We start from the raw sequence: 22,788 nt of genomic DNA, 5'->3' as shown, positions 1-22,788 counted from the left end.
TTGGTTTTTGCTACTGCCCTCAGTGTAGCCCCGCATGCAGGAGAAGCGGCACCAGGACAACGCAAGGCAATCAACAGCAGGCAAAGAGATCCTCACATGGCTTCGCTGCTCCCTGCCACGCCAGGTCACGGGGGAGGGAAGCAGTGTGGCAGGGAACAGCAGCCCCAACTGAGCCGGGTTGTGGGACAATCCAAGCCCAGCAGCTCATCCAGGGGTGAGGACGGGCGGCTCCTACTGCCTCTGGGCTCAGATTGTCCCATGACCTGGTCCAGCCAAGACTCCATCCACAGGCTGCCGACCAGCCAATCACACCCTGCCAGAGGCAGGCACAAAACATCACCATCCTACCATTCAAGCAGGTGGGGAAGCACCATGGTGTGCTGCACGGGGCTGGCCAGCATGTCCCTCTCTTCCCCTTCCCCCTCCCCACCCTGGGTAAGAGGTGAATGCACCACGGGAGATGCTGCTGCCACACACTGGGTGTGTTCTGTCTTCATCCACTGGCATATACCCCCTATAACCTAAGTACCCCTAGGGGTATGCCTATACCCAGTTAACCACCCCATGTATTAAAGGCAAGTAAAAATAATTTTCATATACTATACTGTACAGTGTTTCATAGTTTAATAGTTAGTAGGGTCAGAAGGGACCTGAGCAGATCATCAAGTCTGACTCCCTGCCACGGCAGGAAAGAGTACTAGGGCTCCTCTAGCCTCCTCTTAAAGACCCCCAGGGTAGGAGCCAACACCACTTCACTTGGAAGTTGGTTCCAGATCCTAACCGCCCTGACTGTGAAGTAGCGCCTCCTGATGTCTAGTCTGAACCTACCCTCTGCCAGCTTGTGACCGTTATTTCTAGTCAATCCTGGTAGTGCTCGGGGGAACAGGGACTCCCCCAATGCCTGCTGGTCCCCTCTGACTAGTTTATAAATGGCCACTAGATCCCCCATCAGCCTTCTCTCGTGGAGGCTAAGCAGGTTCAGGTCCCATAGCCTCTCCTCGTAGGGCCTGCCCTGCTGCCCCCTGACCATGCGAGTGGCCGTCCTCTGGACCTGCTCCATGTTGTCCACATCCCTCCTGAAGTGTGGTGCCCAGAACTGGACGCAGTACTCCATCTGCAGCCTGACCAGTGCCACATAGAGGGGGAGGATCACCTCCTTGGACCTGCCTGAGATGCATCTGTGGATGCATGACAAGGTACAGTTGGCCTTCCTGATGGTGTTCCCACGCTGTTGGTCCACGTTCATTTTGGCATCAATAATGACTCCAAGATCCTCTTCTGCCTCTGTACTGACGAGAAGGGGGTTCCCCAGCCTGTAGGTATGGTGCTGGTTCTTCCTCCCCAGGTGCAGTACCTTGCACTTGTCAGTGTTGAAACCCATCCTGTTCTCATCTGCCCACCCCTGTAATCTGTCTAGGTCTGATTGCAGCCTATTCCTTCCTTCTAGTATGCCCACATCCCCCCACATCTTAGTGTCATCTGTGAATTTGAACAGGGTGCTTTTTACCCCGTCATCCAAATCGCTGATGAAGATGTTGAACAGTGTGGGCCTGAGGACCCACTGCCCACATCCCTCCAGGTCGAAAATGACCCATCCACCACCACTCTCTGGGTGCAGCCCACCAGCCAGCTAGTGACCCATTTGACTTGTGTAGGTGTCGACACCACAGTCGCCTAGTTTTTTAATGAGAATGGGTTGAGAGACAGTATCGAAGACCTTCCTAAAGTCCAGAAAGACTACATCCACTGCTACCCCTACATCCAAAGATTTTGTGACCTGGTCATAGAAGGCCACCAGGTTGGTCTGACAGGACCCGTCTCTAATGACCCCATGTTGGTTGCCCCTAAGCAGAGTCTCCCCTGCTGGCCCCTCATGGACATGCTCCAGGACAATTCTCTCAAAAAGCTTACCCAGGATCAAGGCAAGACTAAGTGGCCTATAGTTCCCTGGGTCCTCCTTCCTCCCATTTTTGAAAGTAGGAACCACATTTGCCCTTTTCCAGTCCTCTGGCACCACACCAGAGCACCACGAGTGCTCATAAAGCCATGCCAGGGATCCCGCAATGACCCCTGCTAATTCCCTCAGCACTCTGGGGTGGAGATCATCAGGACCAGCTGATTTAAGTCCCTAACCCCATTTTTCCCATAAGCCTTTAGTTTTACCAATCACAGTTTTGCGGACTAAGCGAACTTTCCAGAACCTAACCCCTGCAGTTGGTGAGGGAAACCTGTATACAAACCTAAGATAATACTTCAACCCTAATTCTCCATACATTATTACAGCCCACAGCAAGATGCCTGTATTGTTTTAGATAAAGAAAATAAAGGACTAAAACCAATAGCTGCAATATATGAGAAACCTTCCCCACACAGCTCTGGAAATCCGCATAGTTCTTGAGCTGTCATGGTCCCTAAAGTTGGAATGACCGATTTAATTTTGGTAACATGAAACTGTTGCATCACTGTTCAAGTCTTGTAACCTTATAGCCGTGACAACGAAGTCATCTCCAAGGAATGCTTGAACACGAGGCATGCCCAGCTGTATTGACACCACCCATGCTGCAGTGTCTATTAGTAACAACCAAAGCCTGTTATTATCCAGTGTTTCCAGGTTCTGTCATAGCTAATATGCTGCAGGATTTTTAGAGTTCCTGTCAGACTTTATACCTGCTCATATAAGAAGCTACATCTTTCTAGTTCTAAATTGTTTCATGCACAAGACTAATCAAGACAATACAGCCTGACTAGTAGTACTGCAAACCTTGCAGCAGACTCCAACAGAGCTCAACTATGAAGTAGAGGCATCTTAGTTAAGGTCTATCTAAGCTCCATGATAATCCAGTTGTCATTTTCTTCTGAAGAAGTTATAAAAAACCACCCATATATTTCATAGGGGCTGGCCAGCCTCCACTACCACCAAGTAGCTAACAATTTCTGTCACTACTGGCCTGCTCTGAGTTTGGAATGGTGATCTAAAGTACAAGGAAAATCTAACTGGGAACAGATGAAGAAAGAAACTGATTTTTGGGGGGAAGAATGTGGATTCTCCAATTCAACCTTATTCAATTTCTGAAAAGTCAAATTTAAACACCCCTTCTATCAGTTCAATTTCTCTGGAAATGCTGATGTACAACAGACACAGCTGTGGGTCTGGCCAACAGTGTTCAATGAGGATCTGGTCCAATGTATCCTGGGAAATGCAACAGAACCAGGTATCTGCATCTAACAGTGTTTCTCAACCAGGGTGATGAGTAGTTGAAAGCCACTGTTAAAGCCCCCCTTGGTCTTCTCTTCTACAAATTAAACAAGCCCAGTTCCCTCAGCCTCTCCTCAGAAGTCATGTTCCCCAGCCCTCTACCCATCTTTGTTGCCCTTCGCTGAAGACATGGGTTTGTACGTTAATAGTAAGCAAGGGAAGTGTTAGAAACCCATCACAGCAAATGAATATATTGAGAGAGAGTTATTTTATACGATGGAAGCTTGATCTCTCAGGCACATCTCAGTGCACTATAACCAGGTACAATATCTGGTCTCAGTGCAATATAACCTCTATAACCATTCTTCTACCATGAATGTGTTTACACATGCACTTTAATGCCTGTTTTAATGTGCATTAAAGTGTCACAAAAAGTGTCACTAAAAAACACGTGCTTTGCCTAATACGCATTACAATAAGCTAACACGCCTGTTTCTAGTACCTCATGAGGGAGGTACTGAATTTAACCCAATGGTTTCCCCACACTTCCCTACTGCGCTGAACCCCTCCTCTACCTAGGAAGTGTAAATCCCTTGTAAATAAAAGTCTTTTCCCTCAAGGCTAAAGTGCAGTGTACCTGCAAAACGCAGCACCCTTATTAAGCAGGCTCCTAGGACACCGCTCCACAGGTGTCATCCACCTGCACTGCACTTCAATCACAGCGGGGTGAGGCTGCTTTATTCATGGCTACAAAGAGCAGCTCCGGAGGGTGCAGAGCAACCCCCCAAGAGGGATCCCAGGCCGGGACTCGCATAAAGTGCTGGGCAGGGCCGCGGGGGGGGGGAGCGCAAAGTCCCAGCGGGCGGGTCAGGGTGTGTCCCGGCTCCCGGGGCGGGTGAGGCTCACCGCGCTTGTTGCGGGTGCCGTGCTGGCGAGCCGCGGCCAGCTCGCGCGCGATGCGGCTCTCCAGGTACTCCTGCTTCTTGGTCAGCATCTCCTCTGTCTCCCGCAGCCGCGCCAGGGCCTCCTGCGGCGTGGGGCCGCGCCGGCTCCGCGCCCCGCCGGGGCCGCCCCCCTTCAGCCACCGGCCCAGCTTGCTGCTCATGGCTGCACTGCCGCACTCACCGCCGGGGGACTGGCGTCACCTGCACCTGCGCCACAGGTGCAAGCGCAGGCCCCGCCGCCTGAGCGCCGGGCCCCGCCCCCGCCACACACGCACGCGCACCCCCCTCCCCCCCCCGCGGGGAGCAGCTTTAATCAAGCTAAGAAATGTCGCCAGCCGCTTGGGGCTCGGCTGCCCTGGGCCGGTTGCTGCCCAGGCTTCTTGCATGTCACAGCCCCGAGTTACCTGGTCGTGTCTCTCGGTGAGACGCCGCAGGTGACAGCCTAACTAAGCGTGGATCTCAGCGGGCGGCTCAGGAAAGCAAGGCCCAGACTGAGCAGCATGACAAGAGGTGCGCAAAGCGCTTGGGTCAGAGGGGATCTCTTTTATTAGACCAACTAAATTATACTGAAAACGAAAATCCAGTCTTTGCAAGCTCTCGGGCGCACACCCCCTTGTTCAGGCTGAGGAGAATTTAAAAATTGTAGAAGTCCTTGGTAGAAAATACACTCCATTTTGCACAGGGCAGGGACAGGCTGGAAGTTTATTCCCCCTGGGTCTGAGAGTCCTTTTGTGAGAGTGTCGCTCTGTGATGTGCAGATTCGGCCGGAGGTGTCCCATGTCAGAGGCATCCAGGGAGGTGAAAGCGCCCTTCTTTCTTGTTGCATGACAAGACTGGTGTAAGTCAGGCTGCTTAATACACACTACTAGAAAATGCTCCGCTGCTCTAAGACTGTAAATTCGCCAGGACAAGGGGCTCCGCAGCTTCTGCCCTACCACATCTCTAGTATTTTAAAAGCGCCCCCTACCCGCAGGCCTAGTAATAAGAAATGAATGAAAAGAAGGATTTTGAACACAAGCCGTGTGGTGTGGTAAGAGGAGGTCTCTCCTTCCTGTTTACTTCTGGGTGTTGGAAAGTTTCTATATTGTAAAAGGAGTAGACTGAAATGCAAAGAGACACAGAAGCAGAAGTTTTTCTTTCTTAAGAAAAAAGTGCTTTTGATTATATATTTTCATATGTCCACAACATAATTGTTCTGTCTCAGCCTCCCTCTGCAGTAACTTGTTTTCAATATGCAACATAATAGAAACTCTCTATAAAATCGTTTTTGGAGCAGGGATGATTTCTTAGTATACGCATACACAGGTGATAGCGTAATGTACCCCTGACTTTAGTTGCAGATTTTAAGCACTTTTCTAAAACAAATGACTAGCCACTAATGGTATTTAAATCAAATACTGCAATATTTTGGTGCAGGTAGTCACAAATAAGTGGATGGCCACCTCTATTAAAGTACTTTGGGCACCAGTTTTGAAAGAGTTTCTAAATCTGGAACCACCCCAACATTTCAGAAGCTAAAACTGGTTCTGAACTTTCAGAATCCAGAAACGAAAATTACCCTTCAGACACTGATACTCAAAAAAACCCCAACTCTGCTTCTTTATGGATTTAATGCAAAGATGCTGCAAATGATAGGCAGAGCTTTGTAAGAGACCAGCGATAAAGCCTGCAGTTATACTGCTTTCCTTTTTTATTTACCTATACCATAATAGTAATGACAAATGACATTGATGATTAAGCCATGATTGAGGCCTCTAGCATTTCCTAAGGATTCATTATTAACGAAGCAGCAATGGCATGTGAGGTGCAATAAATGACGTCAACGTATGGCAATCACAAAAACCCCAAATGCAAGCATTGCCAAGGTGCACGGGACGAAGGGGTAATACCGAATCCAGCGGGGGGGGGGGGAGGGCGGGCCGGCCGCCTTTGGATTTTAACTCATGCATGGTTTTCCCAAATGGAAACCTGCAGCCTGCTAGTAAAGGACTCGGAGGGCAGCGCGCGCCCGGCGAAGGAGGCTGGCAACTTTCAGCCTCCAGGCAGTCCTTGGGAGCCTCAAGGCGCCCCTCGGAAAACGCCGGCTTGGTTTTCACCCTGTGGACCACAGGAAAACAGGAACATTTTCTTCGCAGCCACGACCTCAGGCCCGAGTATCACACCACCAAGGCCTCACCACATCATGAGTCTCGCTCGCGCCCCGTGTTGGCAGGGCCCCCTTGCGGGGCTCTCCGGTGGGCCCGACGGGGCCCAGCGGCTCCGCGACCCCCCCACCCCTCGGGTTCGCAGTGCGTGGTCGGAGCGGGCGGGGCGAGCGCAGTTGGCACGGGCACCAGCCCCGCCCTCTTCTGACATCAGCGGAAAGGAGCCCTCCGATAGCCCGGTGCGTCGCGCGCAGGCGGAGCGCGGTGATGGCGGAGCTGTCGCTGGGGCAGCACTGCGGAGTGGCGCACTGCCGTCAGCTCGGTACGTGGCAGCCAACGCGGTCCGCGCCACTGTGGGGGTCCGCTTTTGGCAGCCCAGTGCTCGCGGGCGTGGCCTTCGGGAAGGGGCGTGGCCTCCATATCGGGAGGCCGCCGCGGGGAGGGGGCGTGGTTTGATGGAAAGCGGGCGCTAGTTGCTTATTGGTGGAACTGGTGTCAGAGGACAGGCGTCACCCCTCGCCCCTGCGGCACGTGTCTGCCCAGTGCGTGTGTCTGGCGCTGCGCCTCAGGGTCACGGTGGCACCTGTGGGCCTGGGGCTGCCGCAGGGCCCCGCGGGGACCAGCTGTTATCACTGCTGTTACCTGTGACGTGTCTTAGTGGCAGCAGTAACTGGTCCCGGCCCTCGGGCTGCCCACCTTGCTCCATGGACTGCTTTAACCCCGGGGTTACAACCTCCAGGTGCCGCGGGTCGAAATAGCCCCAACTGCTCCATGGCAGGCCACTGCCACCGACCTGACCAATCCCCCACTGCAGAAGTCCCCCTGCTGCCAAACTGATGCCAATATTTGGGCTTCATGGACTAAATACAATTGCTCCTTGGGCCACAGGTTGCTGCCCCTAGTTCTGGCCTACAGGGATGTTTACATTGTTCCCTCTTTCCCATTGCCCATCTTGCCATAATGCATAGCTGTGTTAGTCACAAAATAATTTGGTGCTCTGTCACAGTCCGGGTTTAATCCCCAGTCGGGGGAGACATTCCCATTCCCCTCTCTCCTAAAGAGAGCAGGGTGAAGTGGCCTGGTGTCAGCAGCCGTCCTTTCCTGCTCAGGATTGGACTTGATCTTGTGAGGTCCCTTCCACTCTTATCTTCCTATGATTCTGTTAACCAAGGAATATTTTCTTCCCTGCCACACCTTTTAGATATAAAAGTTAGAGTTCGGTTCAGAATATCTGTCATCCCTTTGCTTCCAGGCATAGTTGTGAGATGAAAGGAGCATAGTTTAGTTTTTGTGTCACTGAAAAACAGCAAGAGAGGACAACTGCATAAACCCTGTCACATGCAACCTGCATATGTTGGCAAGAAAATAGGTCCCCCTTGGGTTGTGCATACTGGGAAGGAATTTGTTTACGAGAAACCCAGTAAAAGGTGGCACCTGAAGCATCCTCAAATGAAAGGGAGCCTTGTGGGGCAGCATTTATGCTTTATTTACTCCCATGTTTTCAACAGTTCACAAAATGTCCAGTCTCCTTTACTGGGCCAGGGAACAATTTTTTTATAACTGGAACCAGAAAAGAAAAGTTTAATTTCCAGGACCAGACTTAATGGGATAGATAGTCTTCTCTGCATGTCCCCTGGTCTGGAACTTTGACATTAATGCCTTTCTAGTGCCTAGAGAAAAGTGTAGCAGTGCTGCAGAAGTTTGAAAAGCAAGAGTAGTTCATTGACACCTCTGTTACTCCCTCATTCTGTAGTTCCTCTTAGGCCTATGACACTTTCACATGCTTTTTCTACAGCAGATTTTTGTAGGCTTTGTTGAGATGGAGCTCAAACATTTTTACTGTCAGGTTGTCTGTTAGTGCTATCAGCGGTGAAGATAGTGTGGCTAGTAGTACTGCATATCTGGGATATTTTACAAAAAGCTTGTGAAGGCGTAGAAGCTGTGTAGTGAAGTAAGAGCTTGTTAATGGATGGCAAAGGGTAACTTTTCAAGAGCCAGCTTTGGATAAAACGTGCTAGGTGAGTGCAAGGTTTATTGTTATTAAACTTATTGCAACACAGAGTTGGCTCTTGAAAAGCTACCCTTGCACCTAGCACCTTTCATCCTAAGTGCTGAGGACCTTTACAAATGCAATGTTACATTTCTATAAAACAGAGAAACAAGAATTAAACACATGGGCCACGGTGTGCAATCTATACTCATGCTGGTGAACACTTATTCATGTGAGTAGTCCTAGTGAAGTCAGCAATGCTATTTGCATGAGTAAGGGTTCATCATGAGGAAAGGTTGTATCATTGGGCCCTTAGGCAAGATCCTCAGAAGCAATGAGGTTCTTGACTCTTATTGAAGTCAGTGGTGCATCTATACGTGCACTTTACTATGGAGTTGACTAATTAGCTCCACAGTAAAGTATCACCATCTGTACGTGTGCCAGTATTAGGGAACAGTATATTAATTAACTCCACCATAAAGATAGTACTGCTGGGGACAGTACGATCTTACAGTGAAGTACTTACTGGCGCTGCAACAGATGTATAGACTGTTACAAGGTCTGGCTGGGGCATGAGGGTGCTAAAGTGCACGGGCTGCCTGCTGCACTTTAGCTCGCCTGTACTCCAGCTAGCCCCTCCGCCATGTGACACTACCACCCAGAGCCTGGAGCTGACCCCCATGTTCCCTGCCAACCCGGGACTGCTCTGCCCCAGCTCTAATTGCTGTGGTCCTGGGTGCACATGTAGATACAGCTACCTCTGGCGTGAACTGTGCCAGGGTTTCTCACTTTGCTTTAATAGCATGTGTAGATGCACCCAGCAGGAGTTATGCATCTAAAAATTGTTGAGGATATGAGCTTAAGTTTTATATAAGGAGTCCATATTAGACCGGATATAGAACCCATTAAACCTGACCCCTGCGTGCAGATTTGTCACTAATTTAATGGATTACTATGCATAAAAGGATGAGATTTTTTCATGCTTTACTATATAATAAAATACTTGTATAAAAGAGTAACAGTAATTTACAAGAGTGTTGTATACAACAGTAAATTCTCAGATCCCCTACAAAAATCAGTGTCAACTTGATTATTAATGTTTTTCAGTATGTAGGATTAGCAAATCAGACTTGATTCCAGTTCTTAAATATCACTACAGTTGTTATACAAAGGGATGATAGTAAATTGCTTTTAGTACTTTGAATGGGGAGAAGTTTGTGGGGGGGTTTTGTGCCGTTAAAAAGCAGCTAAATATATAGGTCTAAGCTAAAACTATTACCTAAATATCTACCTTGTTATTTAGAATAAAATCTCTTTGTTTTCAGATTTTCTCCCCTTTGTATGTGATGGCTGCTCAGGAGTCTTTTGGTAAGATGCTATTTAAACTTCAAAGTACAGAGTCTATAAGAACAGCCAAAAACAAAGTTACAGTACCGGTATTTTAAGGTGCATAAACTTCTGAGTTAATAAAAGGGAAGATGAAAAATATTTATTGCTTAAAGTAATATTAGGAATTGTCATTAATGTTCTTTTGGAGTTTTCTGAGTCCTTGCAGAGAGGGATGCCATGGCTGTTTGTCTTAAGAGAGTAAACCATTCTGTTTTGGTGTGCTAAATAGCTGTTTATATTTGTTAGTCACATATATCCTTATATAAATGCTACATCACTTCAGCTTCTCTCATGATGTTGTTTTTATGGTTTTATAAGTTAGGGCTCCCATTGCTCTAGATTGCTATAGCTTTCTACAACTACAGTTTAGGAAGATACTTGGTTTAAAGCCTATGAGTAACTCCATTCACTTGAAATTCTATGTTGAATTGGGGCATAATTATTGAGGCAGTACTATAACCCTGAGTAGGCAAGCAGGACATAAGCCCCCAGCACTGCCCAAGGTGAGATGGGTGCAGGTACCAGAATAGAGCTAGGAAGCTACTCACCCTCCCCACTCTCCCTCCCCTGCACTTCTCACCTCTGTGTGAGGAGGGCAGAAAAACAGTGGTGGTGCACAGTGCAGGAACAACAACCAGAGGTTTGCTGCTGCAGAGATATTGCTTCCCCTTTTTTTGCTGCTGAAAAGAGGTATTTAAATGGCTATGCAACACACATGCTGGCACAGAAAAAGATGACATACCCATGCATCAGCCATTGCTTCTGTACTGTGCACTGCTGCTGCCCAGGTGCAGCACTGGCCAGTTATACCTCTGTATTGAGGACCATGCTTTCTTTTGCTCTCAGGAGCAATGTGATGCATTGGTTTTAAAACAAATCCCACTGGAAGATATGAAATCTATAAACGAGTACAAATTTTGGAAGAGTGTGATTTATTGACTTGAAATTTGATCAAAATGAAAGCTGTGCCACATTAATCCTCCTCAAATTCTTATGTTCTGTCTTTTCATTTGTTCAAAATTTTGATGTGATACAGATTCTTTTGGTTTTTTTATAACACAAGCCTTCAGCACAGAAGCCGGGATTCTCATGGCTGCTCTGAGGTAAGTTGTGTAGGCGGCAGAAGGCCAGGGCTATGGGGGATGAGCCCCCACAAACGCAGGGCAGCGAGTAGGGCTGGGTCACAGGACTCTGGGGGGCTGCAGCAGGGGTGAGGAGGGGCATGCACACAGCCAGGATCACAGCCCGGCGAGTACTTCACTAGCAGTACGGTAGGCAAGTACCAGTCCACACTAAAGGCGAAAGGATTTTGGGGGGGTAGGGTGAGGGCAGCTTGAGACTCCCACATTGAGGGCAGGAGTTGGGCAGAGGTAAGGACTGGGGTAAATAGGGCCCCAGCCGAGTCAGGTGGTGGGACAATCAGAACCTGGGCGGCTCGTCCAGGGACGCAAAGAGGCTCCAGCCACTGTGCGCACCCTGGCGGAGGCTTGGGGGAGACGTGCGTGGGGTGGAGGCAGCTGTTGCTGCATGCTGCACTTTACGCCCAACTGCAGCTGCCCTGGGAGCAGCGCAATGCCCCAGGCATCCCACTGCCAGGTGGGCAGGGGTGCAGCACAGCCCAGCGACAGCAGGCACATAGGGTTGCGCCACTCCCAGGGCAGCTGCAGTGGGGTGCAGTGACAACTACCTCCACCCCACGCACAGATCGAGGGAACACATGCCCCCCATGCCTTATCTGGGGTGCGCACAGTGGCAGGAGCTCCCCAGCTCCCCTGGATGAGCTGCTTGGGCTCCAATTGTCCCATTACCCAGCCTAGCCGGGGCCCCATTCACCCCGACTCGTCTCTGCCTCTGCCCCACTCCCTCCCTCACTGTTGTGGCTTCGAGCTGCCCCTCCCCCTGACCCTGGTGGGTGGGGGGGGAAGGAGGGGGTGGAGCACACTTGTGCTTAGCCCCCGCCCAAATAATTTTTTCTTCCTCTGCCTATGGTAAAAATGTATAATTTATGACTACTTTGTACTATGCCAAAATTTTACATTGCCTGGCTTTTGAGACTACCCAAGTGGAAAACTTTGTTTTTTGTTTTTCAAAGTTTGAAGTGCTCTAATCCAGTCTTTTTCTTTTTTTGGGGGGAGGGGGTTTGGAAATGTAAAATTTAAAGCCCAGAAACAAGTTGGATGAGGATGCTAGCTAATGTTCATTGTTTACTATGTATATTTTACATGGAATGTTTCTTAATATTTTTAGGTGAACATAAAAAGTGAGAATGTGAAATCGGATCAACCCAGATCTTACCCATGCACATATAAGGACTGTACTGGAAAAGAGCTTTTACCAGTTGTGTGCCTTTACTGTGAAAAACAATTTTGCTTAAGGTGAGCAGAGCAAAATATTGAAAATTGTGTGTTCTTTCACTAAAATGGGGAATACTCAATAAGAGTTTTCCATTCTATTTTTGATAGACACCGTCATCAGTCAGACCATGAGTGTGAGAAACTGGAAACTCCTAAACCTCGAATGGCAGCCACTCAGCAGCTAGTTAAAGATATTATAGGCAAGTACGGTAGGACACCTATTGTATCATTGTCTTCAGTAGGTTGCTTGGGATTTTGTATTAGTCTAAAGAAGACAGAATGAAGGTTCTTTAGCTAGATGCCCCCTGCCTGTGAGCAGTTACATATGGTCCTGCCCTTATATGTGGAGGCTTAGCACACAGTAGCAGATGTCCTTAAAGCATATTCTGGAAACCCAATGGCATCTCTGGTTCATCAAGAAGAACACAGGATAAAGTCAAAGCTGGCCAACTATAGATTGTATTGGTATGAATTCTGAATGAATATATATATTTGTTCTATATATTTACATACAGTTTTTCAACAAGATGTATAACACCACCAATAATTGTTTGCTCACTGAATTGATCTTGGATCATGATTCATTAGTTGTAATATTAATCAGAAATTTACCTAGCAAAGATTGCTAAATTTGTTAATATTATGCAGTTTGTGACAACATCCAGAGTGAATTTTCTGCATTGTTATTGTTGTTGTTATTATTATTAATAATAATAGTATTAATAATAAAACTAGCCATTGATACAAAAGTTGTAATAATAGGTAGAGTTTAGTGATATAAGGAGGAGTGATATTATCCAGGTTTGACTTTATGTATACAGATTGAGCTCAGACCAGGGTGGTAATTCACCAGATATGTAACCCTTATACTAGTAGAGCTTGTGCCGGTGATTCCTTTATGGCCCTCTGGGGGATACTGATGGTGGGAAAGAGGAGAAAGACTCATACTATTTCCTCCCTCCACCCTCCAACTCAGTAGAACAGTACCTCAGCAATACCATGTGTTGGCACATTTAGAAGCTTGAATTCTTACCTCTTGTCGTTTTACATATGTTCCCATGGGGCTGCTCGACACCTTAGATAAATGTAAAAGGCATGGTTACTTTCTGTTGCCCTGCAGCATTTTTCTGAACAGCATTTTTCACCTACTTAGCTATTTTATTAGGACTGGCTTAAAACTCTCAAAGTACTAGTAGCTGTCCAAGTGCATGGAGGGAAAGAGTCTGTTTAGATCTAATTTAGCCTATAGCATTGATCTCCAAATACCTTGTGACAATTTAAGTAAGTGGGAATTTTATTTAATTGAAACAAAATGTGACTCTCACTAATATTTAGAAATTAAATTTTCCTCAGATTCTAAAAAAAGGGAAGAAGTAAAAAGTAAGAAACGAAAAGGAGCAAAAAGCAGTGAAACAGCAGCCAAGGTGGCACTAATGAAACTGAAAATGCATGCATGTGGGGACAAATCCTTGCCGCAGGTCAGTCATACTCAGATGCTTTGTAATGACATACATATTTATGATCTGCTCCAGCAAATCATTTTACCTATAGCTAGAAGCAGTTTTCTAGGCTCTTGTTGTTGATGTTATTTTCTCATTTAGAATGGGAAAGACTATTTAATCTAAAAAAGGGAATCCTTTTACTGAATTTTGTTTCTGAACTACCCCCCAGATCCACAGTCCTTTATACAGGCATTTAATTCTATACACACAAGTAGGATCAGGGCTTGAATCTCGTATCTGAAAGCAAATCTTCTAGTATTGTGAATGAGAGGGAACATGGATATATCATGTACTACTTAAACAGCATGTTAATTTGCATCATTAACCATGAACCCATTTCCATGTACAATAAATCTGGAAACTGTCCTCTGACCCTCTGTCCTCCAGAGGAAGTACTGTACTAATCAGCTCTTCCTGCTTTGCTGGTATATGCAATGTACAGTTAGTACATCCTTGTGCTAGTTGAGATGAATTGGTTTCATATTTGGCCTAAATTTTGAGTTTTATAGGAGAATTATTTTTTTCCTGTAGACATAGCTCATTATATAGTCATGATCAGTAGTCTCCATTGCTTAACAGATTTTTTTTACTGTTTTGTGTTGTGGTGTCTATTCAAATCAATCATTTCTTTTTTCCAAGTAAAGATATTTGTTTCCATGTCCTCTTTACAGGCTTTTATTTTAGATCAATACTTGTGGTTCATCTGAATATACATGCTTTTAATTATTCCTCACATTTATTTTAAATTCTGTAGTATATAGACACTATGTCTCTACTGTGGAATTTGTAATGTTATATATTGGCCATAAAATATACGCTGCATTTAATCTTTATGTTCATTACTTGGTCTTACTTAGTAGGATTTAATTATTATTTGCAAAATAATTAAAGATACTTCCTCTCTGAATCCTGTTATAGATACTTTTTCCTCTGCTAAAAATTACCATATGCCTGGATTGCAAATTAGATGTTTCTGCTTAGGTGGCCGTCATAATGTGAAGTCCTGCTTCCAGCAAACTCTCAGATTATGTCACTTTAATAGATGTACAAGTTCTGTGGTGTGAAGATGGTAATTAATTTTTTAAAATGGAGAACATAATGTACAAAGTCTGTTTTTTGTTATAAGGAAATTAAAGACCTGCTCCCTAATTCCAAAGACTGGAGGCTGCAGCACAAATAGCTGTCTGTTAATTCCTTTCATTATTCATTTGCTTAATTGGATTGTAATTGTTTAATCATCTAGAATACTGATAATAGGCTAATTTATCACAGATGCAATTAATCTCAACCTCCAGGTTCTCTCTGTTTAATTCCCTCCTCAGACTGTCTCCAGCTGTCATTGTGCACTTCCTCCTTCTGTTCCAACTCTTCCTTCAGTTTGGTGACAAAATTTGAACGAGGAATTCCTAGGATGCCTCTGGCACCTCAGAAAGCTGGTTTAGGCAAGCTCTTAGGTTTTTCTAATATATTTTTTGATCTTTTACTTGAATTAGGATGATACAAGAGTAGCTTTTCTGTGCATGACTTTTTTCACAGTGCATCTCAACTTTAAAGGTAACACAAATTACTCAAGCTTGTCCGCTTGAGTGTATGTGGCCATACCACTAAAAAAAACCCTGAATTACCATCCTTATTGGCGCAGTGTTGGGTACAGCACCAAGAGATCTGGCCATCCATGGTTCCTAGTGCTGCAGTAAACTGGGGTGCTCTGTGAATTTTGCCCCAGTGAATTTTGGGAGACCTTATCTGTCCATTCTGGGCATGCAGGAAGGACTTATGGGAAAGTAATGATGGACAGGCATCAGTTCAGGGATACTACAGACTGAGTTTGTTAGCTTGTGAGCCGGGGTTACCTAGGTTTTAGTCCATATCCACTCTATCTAGCCTAACTTGAGTAAAGGCATTGCCACTCTGTGCCAGAGCCCGGTTTTGAGCCATTAGTTGTGTTGAAAGCTAGTTCTGACCTATCTAGGGGAGGCATAAGTAGAGCTAAGGGGGAAAAATAATTACTTGTTTTGCTTAAACTGAATTCAGTTATGCCTCAGTAAAAGCTGACCTAACTAGCGTGTATATGTAGAACACAAAATAGTTCCTCCTGTGGTTTTACTGAGTTCTTAATGGAAACCAGCCATAAGAATAGGTTGTCTCTACCCCTTGTTTAAATATACATCTTAAGGGAATGACAATTTCAGTAGTATCCTCTCTTATAAATTTGTCAATCACACAGAGATCTGAAGAGATGTTGGTTGCTAATGGGAAGAGGAACAGAGTGAAAGTTGAGTGGCTGGTGTAGACAAAAGTTCTAGTTTGTGAATCAGGTGGCATGTGGCCTGCATTAGAGCTGACTGCTATTTTCCAGCAGTCTTTTGTTTGCTTTCTGTGAGGGTGAAACTGCACTGCTACAAAATGCCAGCGCTGGAGCCCAAATGGTGCTGTTTAGCTCCCCCTTTCCCCTTCAAATGTAATCATTAATTTAGTATGTATCGAATGTAATATGGTTCCATTCTCAGTTGAAGCCTTTGGGCACTGCTTCAGTATAAAATTATTAATACTGTGTGAATCATCTAAATTAATTTAAGACCACCAAATGTATAAATGTGTGTGCCAGTGTGTACTAATAAAACCCCAATTGACCCGTATGTAAATTTATGTTTTTCACTGTCTCTTGGCAGACAGAAAGAATTTACTTCCAAGTGTTCTTACCTAAAGGAAGCAAAGAAAAAAGCAAACCCATGTTCTTTTGCAGTCAGTGGAGTATTGGCAAAGCAGTAGATTTTGCAGCTTCCGTAGCAAGCCTAAAAAATGACAACAACAAATCAACAGCCAAGGTAAATCACTGATATTGGTTTTCATGTAATAAGTTTTAATTCTGTCTCCTTTTTTGTATAGATATGAATTTAACAGCAAGATTTGCTGTGTGTTTCCCCTCACAGAAATTACGTCTGTGTCACACTGTATCTGGAGAAGTGCTGCCTTTTGACCACACATTGGAAACCTGGATAGCCGATAAAGAGTGTCCGTTATATAATGGTGGAAACATTATTTTGGAATATCTTGATAATGAAGATCAGTTCATAGAAGACACAGTTTCATACTTAGAGTAGTTGATCAGTAAATTGCATGGAAAATACAGATGATCAAAAAACACCGAGCTAAGTTGAAGCACAACTTGTGCTTGTATTTTGCCCTCAGGTAGACAGTTCCTGTTCACATCAAATGGATGGAGTTGTATCTTCAGAACTGACAACAAAACTGAACCCTTTGAAAAATGGGTCCGTATTTTTAACAAGGACAAGTTGTAATTATTTCAGTAAAAACAGTTCAGCACATGTAATGCACTGATATTGTTGAATTTAAATGTTTATAAAACAGAAATTCTTCCTTTTACAAATAACATAAAACATACTGGTAAATTAAACAACATCTACCAACAAGGAAAATGCATTAGAAATTAGATTTTTTTTCTTTGTTTTATTGTACTGCCATTATGCAACACAGTAAAGATTTTTTAAAAACATTTTAAAGTTATAAAGTTTAATGTGTTTTTGTGTAAGTTAGTTTACATTTTAGTAGTTTATATTTTGCATCCATATTTTTTTAGCCTAACTGAATGAACTGTAAGTTAACTGGACATTGGAGGTACCCTATTTGCTCAGGCAGATTACAGTATTCCCACTACTATCTTTCAGAATCATGGAATTCACCATTTTTTCCCTTTTGATCCTACCTCGACAGCACTCAATAAGCAGTGTTTCTAAAGGAAAGCTTTTTTTGAAATCAGGAGCTACTCTGCAGAGACTTTCTGTAGACTTTAAGATTAAGTAGAAGGGAAATGAGACAGAGAATTTTAAATCATCACATCAGTTCTGAATGTATGACAAAGAGGGGCACGGCTACAGTATGTGACTCGACTACCAAATAAGGGCCTCCAGACTGCTCAGCCCATGTCAGTTCCAGATGTGATACTCTTAAGTAGACCACACAATAATTCAATGGTTTGTTGAATTTTCTTTTCAAACTAGCAAAACCCTGGTCCAAACTTTGAATAATTGCTTTTATGGCTATCGAAGAGGTTATTGACAATATTGTTCATACTTCCCTTAGAGAAGCATAGGTCCCAGCAGTACATAAATACATTATGGCCTAATGCTATGTGTTTCAGGCATTATATGTGACATGCTGTAACATGGGAAATTAATTGTAAATTCAAAAATATCCATTACAGCAAGGAAAGACAGAATAAAATTATTTTTGTCTCAAAAATAAGTGTGCTTGACATATGGTGTCGATCATATTGCCTGCGGGCTGGATCTGTCCTGCAGAGCCTCTCCATCCCGTCTGCTGGGCTACCAACAGGTACTGGAAGTTGGGGAGTGTGATCTGCCACAGAATTGGGTCCATTTGGCCCTGCTGGGCATGGCTATCGGCAGCAAACTTTGCTTGCCACTGCTGCTGTCCCTTTACATTTATCTGAGGTGTCGAGCTGCTGTCCCTAGACCCGCTCTCCTGGACCCCACACTGCCATCTCCATGGTGGCCAATGTGGCAGCCCTTGCTCCCTGGGCTGAATCTGGCCCAAAAGGAGCCCTGCAGTCCAGATCCAGCCTAGGGCCCCAGGTAAGTTTGATACCACTGATAAATGCACATATTTCTGATTTTGAAAATGATTCCTTCAGTCATTGGTACTCACATCTTTTTAATTAAAAAGAATCAATAATTGATCCAGCTTTCTGGGGTCAGCATGGACTGACCTAGCAACACATTTTGGAACTAGTGTTTTCTTTTCATGACTGGCACAACTCCATAGTAAGGTATTTTACTGACGGAGTGTTAAATTTCTTTTCTCACGTCTGTTATGAAATCGCTTAATTTAAATTTCACTTGTCTGTCTCTGAAAGTTACATTAATGTTAGTTCCATCTGTATTTTAAACTTTACTTCAAGTGTACTGATATTTAAGAACCAAGCACATTTTGAAAATTATGAATCCTTCCTGAGGCTTTGTATACAGAGTCTTATTAAGTTTATCCTATGTTTGTTAGTTTCATTCTGGAATCTCTCAGGCAATGTGGAATTGCTAGGTAGTTTTAGGGCTAATTAATCCATATCCTAGATGTCCTCTGCATGTTCTTTATTATAGTTATGTTTACATAAACAGAAAACTTGTGTCAAGCTATATGTATTCTAGTAATATAAAAGCCTGTCTGTCTGTAATGCTTTATTCACACTCTGACTGGCTGACAAACAGCCGGAGTGCAAAGAAGCATTCTGACAGCAGGCAGCCTGCTGCCATGATGGTGGGGACACAGGGGACGGAGCAAGGCAGATGAGGCCACTCAGCTGTCCTTGCCCCATTCCCTCCCTCCCCCCCCCCCCCCTTCCCTGCAGGTATACTAGTTAATTGCCCTGCCCTGCTCCCTCAGGCTCGAGCAGGTGAAAAGCCAGCCTGTCACAGCGGGGGGAGGAACAGTGGGCCTGGCCTAACCATCCCAGGCCCTGCCACACTTCCCGGCCGCAGCTTCCCAGCTTCTCCCCACCTTCGGGCCCGGTCTTCTCCAGCATCGGGCCCAGGCCCACTCCTCCCTTCCCCCCACTGTTGCAGCGGGGAGGGAGGGAGCAGGCCCACACCCCAAGCAGCAGGAGGGGAGGAGTATGCCCAGACTGGGGGGGCCCAGGGCTCTGTTGTTGCTCACTCCCCCCCCCCATCAGAAAGGTAGATAACATGGTGGGGGAGTAGGCCCAGGCCCAACACAGTAGGGAGGGGAGCGGGCCTGGGCCCCACATGGGGTGTGGAGGGGAGAGGAGTGGGCCCGAGAAGGGGAAAAGCTGACCCACTGCGCTGGGTGGGGAAGAGCAGGCTTAGCCCAATAAGGCCACAGCAGTGGCTGCGGGAGGGAAGGAGTACCCCTCCTCCCCATCTCGGGCCCAGGCCCGCTCCTCCCCCACCCTGCTCCCCGCGTTGGCCCCGAGTCCGCTCTACCTGTCCCTGAGCCGGCCTCACAGGGCGGAGGAGGGAAAGGAGGCGGGCACACTGGCATCACCAGTGAGGATGGGCCAGGAGAGGACTGGGCCCAGGCCCAATGCAGTGGGGGGAGCGAGCCCAACCTGGGGGAAAAGCCGGCCCACCACAGCAGTGGGGGGGTGGGGGAAGGGACAGCGGGCCCAGCCTGGCCTGGCCCGGCCCAACACAGCAGCTGCTGGGGGGAGGGGAGGACTGAGCCACCTCTCCCCATTGGGCCCAGGTCCACTCCTCCCCCACCCCCACCCCCACGTCAGCCCTGAGCCTGCTTCTCCTGTCCCCCCCACCACCGCCAGGTTGGCCTCGGCCCACTGCTCCCCACCCTCTGGCCTGGTCCTCCCCCTTGTCCTGGCTGCTGTGGCAGGGAGTAGGGGACTGGGCCTGGACCCCAGGCAGCAGGAGGAAAGGGGAAGCAGGCGCTGACAGACTGGGGCTGGATGGGGGCGGGGGGCCAGGTCTCCAACCCTGCCCACTCCCTCTGCCCCCTTTCATCATTCTTTGACAGGTAACAGGCTAGTTTTTCTATAAATTTAGTGGATTGGTCCAATGATGAGTGCCAACATTAATTGGATGTACCCATGTGAAAACCAGAGCTTAAAAGGTTTGGGGAGTTTTCAAGAAATCCAAAAATGTGGCTGAATTAGTGGAACTACTTGATATAGCTGGAGACATTTAAAAATTGGAAGGATATCTTTAACTTATTGCTATCAGCAGTTGTGGATAAAAACAAAAAGGAAGGATCAAGCATAATTTTTTGGTGACTAATTGTTAAAATGGCAATATTTAAACTTCTTTAATGCTCTGTCATAAAGAATACCGCATAATGGATCATAGCTACTGTTATCCTACATTCTGTAGGTTTACTTATGTGAGTAAACTGAATAAAATTTACCTCATTATTGTATATTCTGATTGTTACAGTTGAAGGAGGTTCAAGATATGAAATGATGTGGCATCTGATCTTTTGCAGTAAAATACGAAACGAATAGTTTAAGCACTGCTTCAAAATATCTGCATCAGTTGTTTCGCAAAGACATTTTATAAACATTAAAATGATGGTTCAGATGTTTTCAGGATTGGGGCTTGTGTTGCTAAACCAATCCTACATATATATAGTTTCCTCATCTTCAAGGCTTTTATTTTTATATTACCAGAAAGTTACACTATAATCATATTTTGTAGGAAATGCCTTGCATACTTTTGAACTTGTCATGTATAATATTAAAAAACACAGTAAGTGTATTGTATAAAATTTCAAATTGAGCGCTTCACAGCTGAACACAATTATATTTTGTTACACTCTGTAAATTCAACACATTTGTCATAATTTCTGTTTTATTTACCATGACAGTCACATTTGTCTAACCATTATTTTCCAAAAGCAAGCTTCTGTTTGGATGAAACATACTAAATAAATTTGACCTTTACAATAAATGCTTGTCTCTCATTGCAGAGGGAAAGAGAAGAAAAAAAAAATCCCATGTAGGTCAATGATTGGATTTTAAATTATGTCACTGTTCTATCACCGATCTTAAATTTATGTCCTCCCTGGTACCTTCCATCTATATATTTTTTCCTCTTTACAGTCCTCTTATTTCCAATTGCCCTTTTTTTTGACCAGTTCAGTTATCCTGGTTCTAAGACCGATGTTATGCAACTGGGTCACTTGCCCGAAAAGCTCTAACCCTTCCCCCAGGAGAAAACTATCACCATCAAACCCCATGAATGAGATGCTGGAACTCTGCTACCATTTTGCTCTTCAGTTAGAACTTCCCTTAGCAAATACCCACAACATCAATATTGAGAAGGTTAAGCAGAAGTTCGATAAAAGTAGATAAAATGTATCTAGCTGACAAAGTTTCTAATATTTATGCAAATTGCTATTTGTATTCCAGAAGCATAATTTTTAAGTAGGTTAAACAATCCCATTGTTTCTGGCAATTCTGTGGGTCTCTAGGGAAATGTACCTATTACTATAAGGCTATGATTCTTGCCATGCACATGCTTAAAAGTTAGCACAAAAGTATTTTTGCAAGATCTGTATACCATGGCAAATTATACAAGTCACGCTGATATAAGCTAAAGGCAAGGATATCTCAGGACAGTATCTTTTATTGGGCCAATTATGTAGTTGAGATAGTTTTTATTGGACCAACGTAGCTGGGATAAAGTTAGATGAGCTTACATTCAAAAAACTTAATAGAGACTTGGAGTGTCTTGCATGTAAAAGCATGTCTAACTACCACCGTAAGAAATCCTTGCCTCTTGTGTAATTTCTGGACCATAATAGCTACGCCATCACTTTTACACTACCAATATAAGTTAAGGCATGACAAACTGAGATGGTTAGACCAGTATTATCCTAGGTGAACAGGAATGTGGGCACCCAAACAATTCACCACGTAAGTGCTGGAGTCTGTGTGTAAGAGGAACAGTGGAACAAACCCCGCGCATACACTGTGGCAGAGTGGGGGCTGGAAGGGAGAGTGAACTGGGTAACAGGTCTTTTATCATTTTAAGAGACTCCCACTGGATGCAGTCAAGCTTCTCATTCCAGGTGCTGACAACCCTGCTAGGCTGTGGGAACTAGCTGAAGTATGCCTGTCTGATTTGGTTTTCTACCTTTCTGGTCTGAGATGGATGTGGTGGGTGAGATCTCTTCTTTGCATTTCACAATGCCAGTGTGGTCTGGCAGGGGCTTTTTGGGGCCAATCTTCCCATTTGGGTCCCAAGGCAGCATGATCTTAATTTAATACCCAATGCACCCTGCCTGAGAAGGATGTGGTGGTGCATGGTTGTATTGACAGTGGTTTACAGGGTCTTTACAAACTTCATGAACTTGGCTCGCTGGCCCCCGAGTTTGCCAGACAACCACCTCACAACCCTCAGCACTACTCTCTGTTATGAAGGGGACAGCACAGCAGGCTCTGCGCACTGCTAAGCCTCCCAGAAGTTTGTAACGCGGCAACTGCTTGGGCAACAGCACATGGATCTCTTCTGGCCACCTCAGCATTGAGCTCAACACTTCCTGCTGGGAAGCAAAACCTCACTGGCACCGCGGTTTTTTTCACCCAGAACCTTGTGAGTTCTGGTAGCCAGGATGATCGTTTCAGTCCTGGGTGGATTTACTCTGACCTCATCTGCGGCCAGTTCACAAATCAGAAACTGGCTCAGCTCCACTTTGAAAATGCCATCAGCCACAAACTTGCACTTCTTGGACATCTTTACTAGCTGAATAAGGCCAAAGTGACA

General features: G+C 45.4%; 2 protein-coding genes and 1 pseudogene across 3 annotated transcripts in view; 1 reads left to right on the top strand and 2 right to left on the bottom strand.

Moving 5' to 3' along the window:
• Positions 1 to 4,385, bottom strand: part of CHMP4C (charged multivesicular body protein 4C) — a 41,430-nt gene extending 37,045 nt beyond the window's left edge. For both annotated transcript variants that reach the window (XM_090040248.1, XM_090040247.1), the window contains exon 1: positions 4,103 to 4,385. In XM_090040248.1, the coding sequence (XP_089896374.1) occupies positions 4,103 to 4,301 (199 nt within the window). In that variant the 5' untranslated portion in view covers positions 4,302 to 4,385. The remainder of the gene's footprint in view (positions 1 to 4,102) is intronic.
• Positions 4,386 to 6,473: 2,088 nt separating this feature from the next.
• ZFAND1 (zinc finger AN1-type containing 1) lies at positions 6,474 to 20,964 on the top strand. Its single transcript, XM_090040242.1, has 8 exons — positions 6,474 to 6,606; positions 9,600 to 9,642; positions 10,727 to 10,766; positions 11,911 to 12,038; positions 12,126 to 12,217; positions 13,371 to 13,495; positions 16,192 to 16,347; positions 16,453 to 20,964. The coding sequence occupies exons 1-8, from the start codon at positions 6,552 to 6,554 to the stop codon at positions 16,621 to 16,623; spliced, it is 810 nt and encodes a 269-aa protein (XP_089896368.1). The 5' UTR covers positions 6,474 to 6,551; the 3' UTR covers positions 16,624 to 20,964.
• Positions 20,965 to 22,096: 1,132 nt separating this feature from the next.
• Positions 22,097 to 22,758, bottom strand: LOC149869392 (small ribosomal subunit protein uS3 pseudogene; annotated as a pseudogene).
• Positions 22,759 to 22,788: the final 30 nt, after the last annotated feature.

The sequence above is a fragment of the Crocodylus siamensis genome, chromosome 3, assembly GCF_052110815.1.
Source record: "Crocodylus siamensis isolate JL-2025a chromosome 3, ASM5211081v1, whole genome shotgun sequence".
Lineage (NCBI taxonomy): Eukaryota > Metazoa > Chordata > Crocodylia > Crocodylidae > Crocodylus > Crocodylus siamensis.
This window is presented reverse-complemented; position numbering and strand designations above follow the sequence as displayed.

Bases quoted from the DNA above. Each gene is read 5' to 3' on its own strand.
- ZFAND1 (XM_090040242.1), top strand. From the start codon at position 6,552: ATGGCGGAGCTGTCGCTGGGGCAGCACTGCGGAGTGGCGCACTGCCGT. The intron at 6,607-9,599 runs GTACGTGGCAGC...CTTTGTTTTCAG, and splicing joins GGCGCACTGCCGTCAGCTCG to ATTTTCTCCCCTTTGTATGT. The intron at 10,767-11,910 runs GTAAGTTGTGTA...TAATATTTTTAG, and splicing joins ATTCTCATGGCTGCTCTGAG to GTGAACATAAAAAGTGAGAA.